At 33.0% G+C, this 17,163-nt stretch overlaps 1 protein-coding gene and 1 long non-coding RNA gene across 2 annotated transcripts; both read left to right on the top strand.

Annotated features, from left to right (window-relative positions):
* Positions 1-6,900: 6,900 nt before the first annotated feature.
* On the top strand, positions 6,901-16,912 carry LOC123195887 (probable metal-nicotianamine transporter YSL7). The gene is made up of 6 exons (XM_044609752.1): positions 6,901-7,428; positions 14,585-14,742; positions 14,864-14,961; positions 15,050-15,184; positions 15,296-15,485; positions 15,578-16,912. Exons 1-6 carry the CDS (start codon positions 6,996-6,998, stop codon positions 16,682-16,684), a joined length of 2,121 nt encoding a protein of 706 aa, XP_044465687.1. The 5' UTR covers positions 6,901-6,995; the 3' UTR covers positions 16,685-16,912.
* On the top strand, positions 7,435-14,577 carry LOC123195888. The gene is made up of 3 exons (XR_006497539.1): positions 7,435-7,670; positions 11,628-11,631; positions 14,035-14,577. It is a non-coding gene; the product is annotated as an uncharacterized LOC123195888 (long non-coding RNA).
* Positions 16,913-17,163: the final 251 nt, after the last annotated feature.

The raw sequence follows: 17,163 nt of genomic DNA, 5'->3' as shown, positions 1-17,163 counted from the left end.
TTTTGCCCCCTTAAACTTTAAAAACTAAAACTTTTCCCCAGCCTAAGTTTTAAAAAATCGCAGTTTCACCCTAGGATTTCTTTTTGAAATCTCCGACAACATTTCCGGCTCCATTGCCGACGGTCTCTCCCTCCCGAAGCATCCTCTCCTTCCGGCGATCTCTTTTCTTCCATTTGGACCCCCCATCGGAGTCGGAGAAGCCGTGGAAGACGAAGAACTATACAAAAAAAAATACTTGATTAAATGTCCGAACCTTTCTATCTATACAAAAAAATATAACACATGAGTTTCAAGGTAAAGAAATACTTTAAAAAACAATAAGATTCCTCATGTAAGTTCACTCGAAACCGAAGAAATCAGTAAGATTTCTCAAAATTCAGCAACCCCTAACAGAAAGAAAAGAGATGAAATTGGTGAAATTTTCTCAAATTCTATTGACGGAAATACCCTAGGTTTTTACACTGAGGGTGCGTTTGATTGAGAGATTTTAAGATTACCTTGGTAATCTATCTTTTATTCCCTTATTTGGTTTGTTAGTAATAAAAGATTACAGTAATTTTCTATTACCAATACTGATGTGACAGGTAATATAGGTGGTAATCTGATTACCACCTTCACCTTAGGTATTTAAATATTACTGGAGTAATCTTGAGTTTATTATAATTATATTATTATTTATTAATTTTTTGAGATAAAAATAAATTTATTTTTAATTAATATGACAAATAATATAAAAAATATTTAAAAATAATTATATTCAAGGACATTTAAGTAAAATAATTTACTAGTAATCTTTTATTACCTTTAACCAAACACAATAATTATTTATACCTATCAAATTTTATCAAACATAGTAATCATTTATACCCAGTAATCTTCTAAATAATCTATCTTCAATGTAATCTTTCTATTTTTGTAATCAAACATTATCCAAACCAAACGCTCCCTTAGGGTTATTAAAATATTTGAACAGTGAAAGACCCATATGCCCTCACCATGAAATGATTCATAAGCCTCTTGTTATAGAGAATTACCATTTTACCCTTCAATTAAAAGTTGAAGACACATAAATTTCACAGACTATACAAGGGAGTTATATTAATAGAGATTAAATTTTGATAATGCCAAATTAATGACATCCCAAATAAAGAAAATCAGTTACATAAAAGTCTGTGCCGTATTCAATGTCTGTCACATTTAAAATGCATTTCAAGAGACAGTCTTTCTCCTATATAAGAAGCAGAACTCTGCAGACAGTTGAAGCATTGCATAGAAAGCTGAACAGAAATGGAGAAAATGTTCAAAGTTGCAGTGAAGGTTGTGCTTGTGATGATAATGGTGATGGTTTTGACTGCCATGCCATCTTTTGTTGAAGGTGTTAGAGACCAGTCTGCTTCTGCTCACCTGGATTTATGGCCTTGTCCTTGCCCAGCTAAACCTTTGTGTTGCCTTGCTCATAAAAATTGACTGTTGTATGTTTCTCATCTTTAATAAGATTCTGGATTCTGTGTCCAATCTTTTTCTACCATTTTATCTTATAAATAAGATTTTATGTTGGCAGTTTCTTCTTCTATTTTAATAAGATTTCGACATATAAATTGTTACTACACCCAGACCAAAGTTCTTCGTTCTGACTGAGCAAACTATGACATCATTAATCTCCATGCACACTAATAATCAGAACAAATAAACAAAAAGTTAATATGATTGGGTACTAACGGGGCGATCTAACCAGTCGGACCGCCATCCATTAAGCAAAATGAAAATAGTTTGTACAAATTTTGTTTGAGCAGGTGGATCGGATTCAGCCTTCGTCCAAACACTAAAACTGTCTCAGCGTGCAGCTTGACTCCGGTCAAATACGTTGACATTAACGATGCCTTATAATTGTTAGGAGTTAAACCCAGCATCTCATCCATCAATATAGAGTATGTGATGTATCAAACTAAATTCCTTTTTACATTTAAACAATTAAAATTATATATTTATTGATGAATTATAATAAAATTATTTTAAATATTAATGTAATATTGTTAGAGAGATTGGATTGTACCTTACCAGGTCTATGTCGGGTTCGACTTTTATTTATCGATATGAACTTTTAAATAGTTCATCAATCTGAGCATTGATTGCATTGGATTGTCTCCTTTGGGAATATGTTTTCTAATGAATCAAAATACATTATCAAAACAAAAAAATGCTAGTCAATCTTCGATTAGTATTTTATATTTGATCTTGAGGGTCATATTCAAGAATTTTAATGTAACAAATTGGTTAGATAGTTGCCACTAACTTAATTATGTATTGGTTGAATTTTCGTTTATATTTAAAAGTTTGAATCAATTCAAATTTATATATTTATTTTATTTTTTAATTTTGGAAAGTTAAAATGACTTTTATACCCTACTACCACCACAGGGAATTGCAGAATGGAATAGGCTATGATAGATTAATTTTGGTAATGACAAAATTAATTACCATATATATTAACTTACCAAAAAAATAAAATAATGACCTTCCAAATAAAGAAAACAAGTCTGTGTGCTATTCAATGTTTGTCACATTTAAAACGAATGTTAAGAGAAGTCTTTCTTTCTATATAAGAAGAAAGACTCTGAAAACAGTTCCTCCATTGGAAAGCGTTCCTCTGAATCTTGGCTCGAGAGAAAGCTAAACAGAAATGGAGAACATGTTCAAAGCTGCAGTGAAGCTAGTGCTTGTTATGATAATGGTGATGGTGTTAGCTGCCATGTCATCTAGGGATGGCAATTTGGGTCTGACTTTAGGGGCCCTGACCCTCTCCGACCCTAACAGAGAGGGGATTCCCCGATAGAAATGGAAAAGGGGACAGGGATAGAAATGAAAAAAATCTCCACAATCGGAGACGGGCCGAGGATGGGGATACATGTGTCCCCTCCCCCCCCCCCCTATCCCCGTCCCTTTATATTAATATATTTATTTAAAATACTAATATATTTTTATAGTTTTAAATTATTTATGTTTTTTAAATTTATTTAGGTTTTTGTGATGTATATTAAATGAATTAATATATTATATTTATGATATTTGAAATAGTAGATTAATTTTAATTTTGTTTAATTTTGTTATTTAATATATTTATATTGTATTTACAAGATAAAAAATATACAATTTTTTTGCAGGTACAAGGAAGAGATTTTTTTCCGTGGGGACGGAAAGAAGATTTTTCTTTGTAAGGAGGGGACGGAGAATCATTTTCATCCCGTAGTGGGGACAGGTCGGAGACAGGTTGGGGACGGGAATTGACATCCCCTACGGGGACGGGGACGGGGATTAAGACCCCCTCCCGGCCCCTCCCCTTTGTCATCCCTTGCCATCCTCTGTTGTGGGTGCTAGACAAGAGCCGTCTTCTGCTCATTTGGCTCAAGGACCCCCAACCTGTCGTTGCCCAGAAATACTCGAGTGTTGTTAAGATTTAACTCTTGTAATGCTTCGTGTTTAATAAGATTTTGCATTCTCTGTCCAATTTTATTCTACCTGTTTATCTAATAAATAAGATTTCATCTTAATCTTACAGTTTTTTTTTTTTTTTTAAATAAGATTTTCATAGAAAATTGTTATTTCTTGTGAAAAATTTCAATTAGTTTCAACGTCTTCTTATCAGCACTGGGCATGCATATATAATATATATATAGAGAGAATTACCATATATATAACATGCAAAAAAAATTAAAGAACATAAGAGAAAATATTTGAACAGTAAAAGACCCATATGCCCTCACCATGAAATGGTTCATAAGCCCCTTGTTATAGAGAATTACCATTTTACCCTTCAATTAAAAGTTGAAGACACATAAATTTCAGAGACTATGCAAGGGAGTTATATTAATAGAGATTAAATTTTGATAATGACCAAATTAATGACATCCCAAATAAAGAAAATCAGTTACATAATCTGTCACATTTAAAATGCATTTCAAGAGATAGTCTTTCTTCTATATAAGAAGCAGAACTCTGCAGACAGTTGAAGCATTGCATAGAAAGCTGAACAGAAATGGAGAAAATGTTCGAAGTTGCAGTGAAAGGTTGTGCTTGTGATGATAATGGTGATGGTTTTGACTGCCATGCCATCTTTTGTTGACGGTGTTAGAGACCAGTTTGCTTCTGCTCATCTGGATAAAGTGCAGTGCCCTTGCCCACTACTGCCAATTGAGTGTTGCGATGTTCCTCCACAAAATTGACTGTTGCATGTTTTTCATCTTCAATAAGATTTGGATCCTACGTCCAATCTTTTATCTTATGAATAAGATTTTATATCTTTAATTTCTTCTTTGTTTTCTTCTTTTTTAAATAATATTTCTATTTCAAAATGAGTGAAAAATTACAATTAGTTTTAATGTTTTCTCATCCAAATTACGTTTTAACTGATATAGTATTAGATTTTTTATAAAGAAATTCGAGTTTTTATTACCTATATAAAACCTTAAAATAAATGTTAACAGGTCTCACAGACCAGAAGTGAACGGACAATTGGGCCATATCCTAAGTCTACTCACTTGGTTTAATCACAATTCAAAACAATTAGGAATTTTTGTTTGATTTAAAATTGATATTAATATTTAATATAAAGATAAAATTAAAAAAAATTATTATTTAGACTTTTAAAAATATCAAAATTTTAATAAATTATAGTTTGTTTAATTCTTTATAAATATAATTTAAACTATCAAGAGACATTAAAATTTTAAAATTTTCAAAAATACTTCCTACTTTTTTTATATTTTTAAAAAACCCCAAAAATCTTTTATTGACATCTTAAAAATTTCAAAAGATCTGTAATAGACTAGAAAAATTTATACTTAGTGAATTTCTTGTCTTTTTATTTAACAATATACTATTAGAAATGGATAATGGGTGAAAATATAAATTTTTAAAACTTTAAATCTGCATATTGACATTTCAGAAAATGTTGGGGTGGTTTGGGAAACATGGAAATGAAAAGCTGATCCATTTAGAGGCGTGAAGGCAGTGCATTAACTAATGGTGGAAAATATAGTCATTACGACCACACATATCATATAATACAGACAAAAAATAATATATATTTTAAAATATATTAAAAATTAATATAATAAAATATGTATTAATAAAAATAATTATACAAATTGGTATATTTTTTAAAATTAAATTAGGTATGCAATTACTATCCATTATATGATCAAGAATCCTTATAATTACTTTATATTTTTTATCTGGGATGTCATTAATTTTGTCATTATTAAAATTAATCTCTATTATGGTTTATTACAAATTACAGAGATGATCAAAATTGTCAATATATATTACTTATTTTTAAAAAACATCAGTCTAAATTTTTTTATACAAGAGAATGATTATATTAACCGAACACAAACATTTTAAAAGATCCCTTTTGTTTAACTATTCGAACTACCATGAAATCTCTTTTAAGACCTTTTATTTCACACTACCACTCCGGTAAAAGTCAATGTTCACTTTTGAATATTAGAAAAAAAAAAACACAGACCTCTATTTCCATGCAACTTCTATTTTCTTTATTTGGGATGCCATTAATTTTGCCGTTATCAAAGACTCAAAATTGTTTTCCCACTCTTTAAATTTCTAAAAATTATCATTATATTTTTATTAAATTAAATTTACCACTTAAACTCTTAAAAATTATTAAAACTCTAACTAATCTTATAATATTATGTTTTGTTCAGTTCGTTAAAAGAGTAATTTATCATTTTTAAAACTATTAAGGTGTATATTAAAATTTTAAAAATTTTAAAACACCCCGAATTTCTTTTATATTTAAAAATCCCTAAAACTTTTATTAATAATATAATATTTTTGAAAATTACAATCCACCCACAAACATATCTTGTTTTGAAAAGAAAAATAGAGGAAAAAAAAAAGTTTAATAATTTTTTTATTCTCTTACTTGATGAAATTTACAAACATACGGGGATGATAGGTGAAAGCCTAGATTTTTTAAACTAATGATGGGAATGTTTTGGCCAAACATGAAAATTTAGAGGTGTGAAAGCAATTTCGTTGATTAATTGTGGAAAAATGCATGGTATTTAGTAGTCAACCAAAGAGACGTCCATCAAAATAGAAAAGTATCAATCAAGTCCCATTAAAAGACCGGTTGCCAGTCTGGCGCCAATCAAGTCTTGCATGTCAACTTTCCGTTTGGTTCACACTCTTATCTCTATCTAATTAATTATTTTTCTTAATTTAAAATAAAAATGAAGACTCTTTTGGTCAATAATAAGTTATTAAAAAAAACAATTCTCTCTTTCTCTCTCTCTTACACACACATATATATAAAATTAGATTCAATTTTGAATAATTCAAATTATTCAAAATTGAATAAGTTAAATTTAAGTCAAAGATTAAATCAATTTTCGTAAAAAAAGTTAAGTTTAAGCTAAGTTTAAGCGAGTCTAAATATTTAAATTTAAATTAATTAAGATTAAATATAAAATTAAATTATTTTCTAATTGAATTTAATTTTTAATTTATCAATTGATTTATGTCTTATATTTAAATAAAATAATATATTTTAATGATAATTCTTTATTATTAATAATAAAATATTTTTAAATACGAGAAATCTTAAACGGTGGAGAATTTTATAAATATTTATTTATTATTACACTTTCTCTCTACGGCTAATCCTTTTTATTATTTTAATGATATTCCCATAAATATTTTTAAATTTTGTACTACTTTTAAGTCTATCATTATCAAACTTTAAGGGGCGAATTGTAACAAATGTAAACTTTTAGGACTTAAAAAATGTCCTTAATTTTCCTACTGGATTCACGGTCTTGAGGTGAGAACGGTGATAACATTGCTTTCTAACCTTGTAATTTGTTATAAAGGCCAACGACCTTCTTTATTGCCTACAGAAAAAGGTTCATTTTTATTGTATTTTCAAATATTTCCTTATCAAATATTCGTAGGAGTTTCTTTTTCTCAGGCCAAAAATGGATCAACACAGGAGGAGAGATGAGGAGGAAGCAGAAGTTGAGAATGCTTTCAACTCAGAAGAGGGTTATGATAAGAAGGAGAAGAAGGAGCAGCGAGAGGGAGAAAAAGGAGGAGAAGCTGAGGTGTTTTCAGTAGAGAAAGCTTTTGAGAACAAGCCGATTCCTTCTTGGAGGGGACAGTTGACAATGAGAGCCTTTGTAGTGAGCTTTGTGTTGAGTATACTTTTCAGCTTCATTGTAATGAAGTTGAATCTCACTACTGGCATTATTCCTTCTCTCAATGTCTCTGCTGGCCTTCTGGGGTTCTTTTTTGTCAAGACTTGGACTAAATTTCTTGAAAAATTTAGTCTTTTAAAACAACCCTTTACCAGGCAGGAGAATACAGTCATTCAAACCTGTGTTGTGGCCTCTTCTGGCATAGCCTTCAGCGGTAACGTTGATTTGCACCCTCTTTCTTTCTTCTTTGTGATCTAATTTAGTCCATGTTTGAATCTTGTATGAACAGTAACTTTTTTTGAAAAACTTGTAATTATTTGTATTTCGACTTTTAAATGTTTTTAAAAATGATTAAAGGTTACTTTGATGTTACTAGAATATTTGGTTGCAGACGACTCAATTGAGTATAAATTTATTGCAAAAAAATGGAATTTTGAAGGCAAAAAGTCAGTTTTTGTTTTACAAGGAAGATTTTTCCACCACATGCATTTGACTTGGCCACCACATGCACTTGACTTGGCCAAAAGAAAATGGGAAGGCATTAAATGCCTTGAAACTTTTGGCTTGGAGGAGTGTATTTTGTTGACTAAGAGGTCGGCCAAATGTCTTATGAAAACCCCCTCATCCTTTGTAATTTAAGCATCCGGAAATCTTCTATCATAGTCTTTCTCTCTTCTTATTTGCTCTCTTTTCTTTTCTTCTTAACTCTGCGTCACTTTCTTCCTTCAATCCTCTTTCATTTCTTTATATTTCATATTTACTAAATTAATTTTATAACACGTTATCAGCACGATCAATTCAGGTATATTATATCTTTCTATTATGCTATTATGCTGCTTAAATATTATAAATACTTATATCCCAGTTGATTTTTAATTTCTGTTATATTTCTGCTTAATTTTTATTTATAATCATACAATATTTGCAATCCGAAGTTTTTGCAAAATTGTAAATCTGGATCTAAAGTCCTGAATATTATTTGTAACCTGAAGTTTACAAAATTATGAATTTAGACCTGAAGTTTGAAATATCATAAATCTGGACCCGAAGTTCTAAATCTTATTTGTAACTTGAAGTTCACAAAATTATGAATCTGGACCTGCAGTCCTGAATATTATGATCTGGATCTGAAATTCTGAATATCATTCGTAACCCAAAGTTTACGAAATTATAAATTTATGACCTGAAGTCATAAATATTATTTGTAACCTGAAGCTTACAAAAATCAAAAATCTGGACCAGAAGTCCTGATATTATTTAAATGTTTATTTTTATTGTATTCCATTTATTTGAATATTTATTTATTCGCATATTTATTTATTTGAATCTTTATTTTTATTTATATCCGATTTACAACCTGAAGTTTGTAAAATCGTGAGAAAATCATATGTATGGGCCCGAAGTCCCGAATTTTATAATTTACAACTTGAAGTTTGTAAAATCAAGAGAATACATATATATGGGCCAGAAGTCCCAAGTTTCATCAAAGTCTTTATTTTAGAATAATAATGTCACCTTTACAACCTGAAGTTTGCATAAAGTGTGAAAAATATGGACTTGAAGTCCAAAACATAATCAGAATACGTATTATAATATTCTGAAAACTAATTACAAAACCAGAAGTTTTGTATACATGAGATAATATATGGACCTGAAGCTTCCAAAATTAATCCCAATATTTCTCCTACAAAATCAGCTATTTTGTAAATATGAGATAATATTTGAACCTGAAGTTTCATATATTAACTTATATATATTGGTTACAAAACCAGAAGTTTTGTAAATATAACAATAATTGAACTTGAAGTTCCTAAAATTAGATGGATAATATTAAATGGGCTTTTTGCATGAGTCTCCACCTAGAATTTGTGAGCCTTGAAAAACTAACTAAATAAAATATCCCAGAAGGACAAATACAAGACTATTATCTTTTGGCATCATATCCCTGAAGGATTGCAAGTCGAAATATGAATACAATGACTCTATATTTAGTATAACTCTGTAATATTTAGAATCTTTTTCTGAATGTGGAAAATATTTTGCTCCTGTAGTAGCAATATCAGAAAAAAATTCTGAATTAATATTTTCTCGTTATACATCGTTCCCTGAAGTGAACGTAACTACCAGAAGTAGTTATTATGAGTATAAAATGCCCAAAATTTTTATAATTAAATCCATCATATATATTTATTTTGGAGTCATACATATTATTTTGTATTTTATTGTCATGTTCTCTTCCTTTCAATATTTTGTGTACGTTATAACTAACGTAATTTTTAAATGAAAGGAAATGGACTCCAAAATTGAAGCGTTGACTTCAAAAGCTGATGTGGGAGATATATGTTTGGTGGATAGTGCAACAACGCACACAATTCTTAAGGAAAAGAAATTTTTCTTATCTTTAGCAATAATTGAAGCTAAAGTAACTACCATATCAGGATCAATTGATCTGATAAAAGGCTTCGGAAGAGCCATAATTATGTTAAACAATGGGACCAAATTAAGCATCAATGATGCATTATATTCAAGTAGATCCAGAAGAAATCTATCGAGTTTTAAAGATATAAGAAAAAATGGTTACCATCTTGAAACCATAAGTGAAAATGGTGCAGAATTCATCTGTATAACTAGTAATGCCTCTGGAAGAAGGCTTATACTAGAAAAGTTGCCTGCTTTATCATCTGGATTGTATTATACAATCATAAAGGCAATTGAAATCTACGCAATATTGAACCAGAAGTTCGTTGATCCAAAAGCATTTATGCTTTGGCATGATCGTTTAGGCCACCCAAGATTTATAATGATGCATAGGATTATTGAAAATTCACATGGACATATATTACAAAATCATAAAATTTTATTGTCCAGTGAATAATTCTGCACCGCCTGTTCTCAAGGCAAATTAGTAATAAGACCATCCTCCTCCAAAATTGGAGGTGAATCCCCATCGTTTTTGCAAAGGATTCAAGAGGATATATATAGACCCATTCACCCACCAAGTGGGTCATTTCGTTATTTTATGGTCTTAATTGATACATCTGCACGATGGTCTCATGTTTGTTTATTGTCTACTCGAAATGTTGCATTTGCTAAACTGTTAGCACAAATTATCAAATTAAAAGCACATTTTGCAGATTACTCAGTCAAGTCAATACGACTAGATAATGCTGGTGAATTTACATCCAAAACATTTGATGATTATTGCATGTCAATGGGGATTGAGGTTGAACATCCAGTCCCACATGTCCACACACAAAATGGATTAGTTGAGTCTCTTATCAAACGACTCCAGGTAATTGCACGTACTTTATTATTAAAAAGTCAATTACCTACTTCTATGTGGGGACATGTTATATTACATGTTGCAGCGTTAATTCGCTTGCGACCTTCTTCTTATCATCAATATTCTCTCATGCAATTGGTTCTTGGTTACCAACCTAATGTATCTCATTTGAGAATATTTGGTTGTGTTGTATATGTCTCTATCGCGTCTCCTCAACGCACAAAAATGAGACCCCAACGTTGTTTGGGAATATATATTGGATATAATTCACCATCCATTATCAGGTATTTGAAACTATTAACATATGATCTTTTTACTGCACGATTTACAGATTTTCACTTTGATGAGACAACTTTCCCATCTTTAGGGGAAAAGAAAATGTCTCCTGAAGTTAGGCATGAACTTACTTGGTATGTAACTACCATGTCTCATTTAGATCCTCGCACATCCCAAAGTGAAACTGAAGTGCAAAGGATAATGCAATTACAAATTATTACCAACTAAATGTCTGATGCATTTGTTGATACAACAAAAGTGACAAGATCACATGTTCCAGCTGCTAATACACCAGCAAGAATCAATGTGACTACTGAACAGTTCATTTGAGTCGTGACTGATCCATCTATCTCACGCCAGAAGCGTGGTAGACCTGTTGGATCAAAGGACACTGTTCCTCGAAAAAGAAAGACAAATAATCAAACAAATATTCCTCCAGAAGAGGTTATGGTCCCTGAAGTGGCATAAGCCCCTGAAGTGGCACAAACCCCTGATGTGGTACAAAATCCTGCAGAACAGGAAAATGAGAATATTGAAATATCTTTAAATTATGTTCATACACGAGAAATGTGAAATAGTGAAACATTTATAATTGATGACATATTCTCATTTGCAGTAGCTACTGAAATTCTAAATGATGATGATTTTGAACCACGTACTATGGCTGAGTGCAAACAAAGACATGATTGGCCTAAATGGGAAGAAGCAATTCAAACAGAATTAGCTTCCCTAGCAAAACGTCAAGTGTTTGGGTCTGTAGTTCCAACACCTCAAGACGTACAACCCGTAAGATATAAATAGGTATTTGTGAGAAAAAGAAATGAGAAAAATGAAATTGCTAGATATAAAGCCAGGCTTGTAGCCTAAGGCTTTTCCCAAAGGTCTGGTATAGACTTTAATGAAACATATGCACCTGTGATAGATATTATCACATTCAGATATTTAATTAGTTTAACAGTCTCTGAAGGACTGGATATGCGTCTAATGGACGTAGTTACTGCTTATTTGTATGAAAATTTAGACGCTGAAATTTATATGAAACTCTCTGAAGGATACAAATTGTCTGAAGCAAAAAGTGTCAATTCAAGAGGCTTGTACTCAATTAAATTACAACGATCATTGTACGAATTAAAACAATCCGGACGTATGTGATACAATCGCCTCAGTGAATATTTGAAAAAAAAGGGTTATGTGAATGACTCTATATGCCCATATGTCTTTATCAGAAGGTCAGAATCGGTATTTACTATTGTAGCAGTTTATGTTGATGACATGAATTTAATTGGGACTCCTGAAGAGCTCTAAAAAACTGCTGAATATCTGAAAAAAGAATTTGAAATGAAGGATTTGGGAAAAACAAAATATTGTCTCGGCCTGCAGATCGAGCACAATTCAAATGGAATACTTATCCATCAATCAGCGTATATTGAAAAATTATTAAAACGCTTTAATATGGATAAAACTTATCCTTTGAGCACCCCAATGGTTGTTCGGTCTCTTGATCTAAAAAAGGACTCATTTCGTCCTAAAGATGAAGATGAAAAGATACTTGGTCCTAAAGTACCATATTTTAATGCTATTGGAGCCTTATTATATTTGGCCCAATGTACGAAACCGGATATATCCTTCGCAGTCAATTTATTAGCCCGATTTAGCTCTGCACCAACCCGTCGTCACTGGAACGGAATCAAACATATACTCCGTTACCTATGTGGGACTAGAGATTTGAGATTATTCTATTCTGCCAAATCCCCTAAAAATCCTAGTTTGATTGGATATGCAGATGCTGGTTATCTTTCTAACCCCCATAAGGCTCGTTCACAAACAGGATATGTTTTCACTTATAATGACACAACTATATCATGGCGCTCCACCAAGCAGACCTTGGTTGCAACTTCTTCAAATCATTCAGAAAATTTAGCTTTCCATGAAGCCAGCCGAGAATGTATATGGTTACGGTCTGTCATCTATCATATTCAGAATGCATGTAGTCTTCCTTCTACAACAAACACTCCTTCCATATTATATGAAGACAATGCAGCATGTATAACCCAAATTAGAGGTGGGTACATCAAAGGAGACAGAACCAAACATATCTCACCAAAGTTCTTTTACACTCATGAGCTCCAGCAGAGTAAAAAGATTGATGTCAAGCAAATCAGATCCAGTAAGAATCTTGCAGATTTGTTCACTAAGACACTACCGACATCAACATTTGAGAAGTTAGTGTATAACATCGGTATGCGGCGGCTCAACAAGCAACCAAGTTAATCCTATTATAAAGAGGGGGAGCGTTTATCAGGGGGAGCATTCATCAGGCAAAATTTTGAAGTTTATCAAATATTGGACAAAAGGTGCACTATACTCTTTTTTCCTTCACTAGGTTTTGTCCCACTGGGTTTTCCTAGTAAGGTTTTTAATGAGGCAGTTTAAGTACGTCCAACGCCAACTTACAGGACATTTAATAATTATGTTCCTTTGCTTTGGTTTTTATCCCATTGGGTTTTTCCTTAGCAAGATTAATATAATTATCTGTAAGTGGTGAAAATCTAAAGGGGAGTGTTATACATGGTAGATTTTTCCACCACATGCATTTGACTTGGCCACCACATGCACTTGACTTGGCCAAAAGAAAATGGGAAGGCATTAAATGCCTTGAAACTTTTGGCTTGGAGGAGTGTATTTTGTTGACTAAGAGGGCCGCCAAATGTCTTATAAAAACCCCCTCATCCTTTGTAATTTATGCATCCGGAAATCTTCTATCATAGTCTTTCTCTCTTCTTCTTTGCTCTCTTTTCTTTTCTTCTTAACTCTGCCTCACTTTCTTCCTTCAATCCTCTTTCATTTCTTTATATTTCATATTTACTAAATTAATTTTATTGTTATAAACAGCCCAGTCGATATTGTCCGCTTTGGGCTTCAGGCCCGCACGGTTTTGTTTCTCCACTTTGGGAAAATGCCTCAACTGAGTTAAGGGCTTCTGGCCCCTGCCTATATACACGCTCAGTGGACTGCACGGGAGCGATGTGGGACTTCAGGTCACAACACACCCCCCCATCGCGAATCGTGCTGATAACGTATTATAAACATCCCAGTCGATATTGTCCGCTTTGGGCTTCAGGCTCGCACGGTTTTGTTTCTCCACTTTGGGAAAAGGCCTCAACTGAGTTAAGGGCTTCTGGCCCCTGCCTATATACACGCTCAGTAGACTGCACGGGAGCGATGTGGGACTTCAGGTCACAACATTTATAACAGTTTTAGCTTTTTTTTTTTTTTTAATGCTGGTTTTTCAAAGTCAATTTCTGAGTTTCAAAGCTTATAGATAAGTTGGACAAGCAGTCTGAATGGGGACTTAAAATAGTCTAAGATGGCAAGTATTGGAACCACTCAAGCAATCAAGCCACTGTTTGAGTGCATCAGCATCACAATACTTTCTTTTTTTGAGTTCTTGAATTGTGTGGAAGCATTTGTAGGTAACTTTCAAATATCATACTATTGTGATGATAATCGTGAAAACAATTTCGTTGTGTACATAACTATTTCTCGGTCCAAAATGGAACTGAAAACAATTTAGTTTCACTTTAATTATTTGAAAATAGCTCCACCAAAATTCTCCCCATTTAAACATCTCTATTGGTATGACAACTCTGCATTATGCTTTTTTTATTTTATTTTTACATTTGCTACTTGATTCTGTACTGATTTGTGAAAATCTAAAATGGTGTGTGAGCGACCTGCAAGTTTTATTTAACAAATATGCCATATTAATGTGTTGAAAGTTCTGTAATTTTTGCCTTCTGTGGAGAAACAGGGGGTTTCGGGAGTTACCTCTTTGGAATGAGTGAGCGAATTGCTGAACAATCTGAAGACACAAACCATGGTTTCAAAAATCCCTCACTTAGCTGGATAATTGGCTTTCTCTTCATTGTCAGTTTTCGTGGTCTTTTCTCTGTGGTGCCTCTTCAAAAGGTAAAATCTTCAAAGACATTTGAATGACATCAAAAAGAAGATTGAATAAATTTGTTTTCTAACATGATCTTGACAATACTTTTGTCAGTTCTTAATTGGTTTGATGAATGTTTGATTTCAGATTATGATCATAGACTTTAAGTTGACATATCCAAGTGGTACTGCAACTGCTTATTTAATCAATAGCTTCCACACTACTGAAGGAGCCAAGCTAGCAAAGTATAGTACTATCATATAAATACTAAGACATTTTAATCTGTGATCATATAAATACTAAGACATTTTAATCTGTGATGTTCTTGGACAGGAAACAAGTGAGAACACTTGGCAAATTCTTCTCCTTCAGCTTCTTGTGGGGTTTCTTCCAATGGTTCTTTGCTGCAGGAGATGGTTGTGGATTTGCTAACTTCCCTACATTTGGGCTCCAAGCATATAAAAACAGGTACGTACGTTACTTAAAATTTTGCTAAGAAACATATTAACTTTACTTATCAGCACCCCTTTTCTACCCATTAAATCTTGTTTAAGGTCGAGTGAGCTTCAAAATGTGCAGGTTTTACTTTGACTTCTCAGCAACATATGTTGGAGTTGGGATGATTTGCCCCTACCTTATAAATATATCTGTCTTGGTTGGTGGAATTCTTTCTTGGGGTTTAATGTGGCCTCTCATAGAAAATAGGGGGGGTGATTGGTACAGTAAAGGTCTTGGCCAAACTAGCCTACATGGGATTCAAGGTTACAGGGTATGTTCAGATAATCTGGAAAAAGTGTTTTATACTGATGCCATATTGAGGCTTTCCTACTTTTTAATGCCTGCTTTGTATCCTGAAATCAGGTATTTATTGCCATAGCCATGATCCTAGGTGATGGACTGTACAACTTCATCAAGGTGCTCACTCGAACCCTTTCAGGCTTGTTTCATCAAGTGCGTAATCGCGAGATGACCAGCAATCTCCCTATAGCAGACCAAGATTCTCCTGTGATCTCTAAGCTCTCTTATGATGACCAAAAACGCACCCAACTATTCCTTAAAGATCAGATTCCAACATGGTTTGCGATTGCAGGATATGTAACAATTGCTGTAGTTTCTATTTTCTCTCTTCCACACATCTTTCCTGAGCTTAAATGGTATTATGTGTTGGTCATCTATATCTGTGCACCAGCCTTAGCTTTCTGTAATGCATATGGGTGTGGACTCACAGATTGGTCTCTTGCATCCACCTATGGAAAGCTTGCAATCTTTACAATCGGGGCATGGGCTGGTTCTGCTCACGGTGCTGTTCTTGCTGGCTTAGCAGCATGTGGAGTCATGATGAACAATGTTTCAACTGCCTCTGATCTATCACAAGATTTCAAGACAGGTTATTTGACTCTAGCATCTCCTCGTTCCATGTTTGTGAGCCAAATTATAGGCACTGCAATGGGGTGTATCATTAGTCCTTGTGTCTTTTGGCTTTTCTACAAGGCATTTGATGACCTTGGGCTTCCTGGAAGTGAATATCCTGCTCCTTATGCTGTTGTATACCGGAACATGGCTAAATTGGGCGTAGAAGGTTTCTCAGCTCTGCCAAAGGATTGCCTCTTGCTTTGTTATATATTCTTTGGAGGCGCTGTAGTGATAAACCTGATGAGGGATACCTTGGGAAAGATTGGGTCGTACATTCCTCTTCCGATGGCTATGGCTATACCTTTTTACTTGGGACCATACTTTGCGATTGACATGTGTGTTGGAAGCTTGATTTTATTCGTATGGTCAAAGATAGACAAGGTCAAAGCAGATAAATTTGGACCAGCAGTGGCTTCTGGTTTGATTTGTGGGGAAGGAATATGGACTTTGCCAAGTTCAATTCTTGCTCTAGCAGGCGTAAAGCAACCCATTTGCATGAAGTTCTTGTCAAGGACAACTAATTCCAGGGTTGATACCTTCTTAGGGTCGTCTTAAAGTTAGTGTTTTGATGAATATAGCATAATATAATAAATTTGTGTGCTTGTCAGAGCATCCATGGATTTGTATAAATTGGTAGTATTGAAGCATATTTCTGCTGATATATTATGTAAGTTTATGTATGGTTTGAAAGCTGTGATGTAACAGATATGAAAGAATTGTTACAGCTTGAAAGCAATTCTGTGAATATCTATTCTATCAGAAGTATCTGTTGGTCTATGCGCATACCGCCGAGTGCTTTATTCTGTTACCCTCTGCAAAATGATTTCTAGCTCACTTTCATGATATAAACTTGGCTTGGCAACAGCACTTTTGTTTTAATTAGTTCTAATTAAGGGTTGATTTGAGCTGAACTCGAATGGGAACTTTAGCTCAGCTTGAGTTTGGATCATTTATCTTTTCGGGTACAATTTACCCTTCTAATGTTACTGTTTATCTATTGACAACAATGTTTATCTTGTCAACAATATTCTGAT

The sequence above is a fragment of the Mangifera indica genome, chromosome 14 (genome assembly GCF_011075055.1).
Source record: "Mangifera indica cultivar Alphonso chromosome 14, CATAS_Mindica_2.1, whole genome shotgun sequence".
Classification (NCBI taxonomy): domain Eukaryota; kingdom Viridiplantae; phylum Streptophyta; class Magnoliopsida; order Sapindales; family Anacardiaceae; genus Mangifera; species Mangifera indica.
Note: the sequence above shows the minus strand (reverse complement) of the source record. Positions and strands in the feature narration are given on the sequence as shown.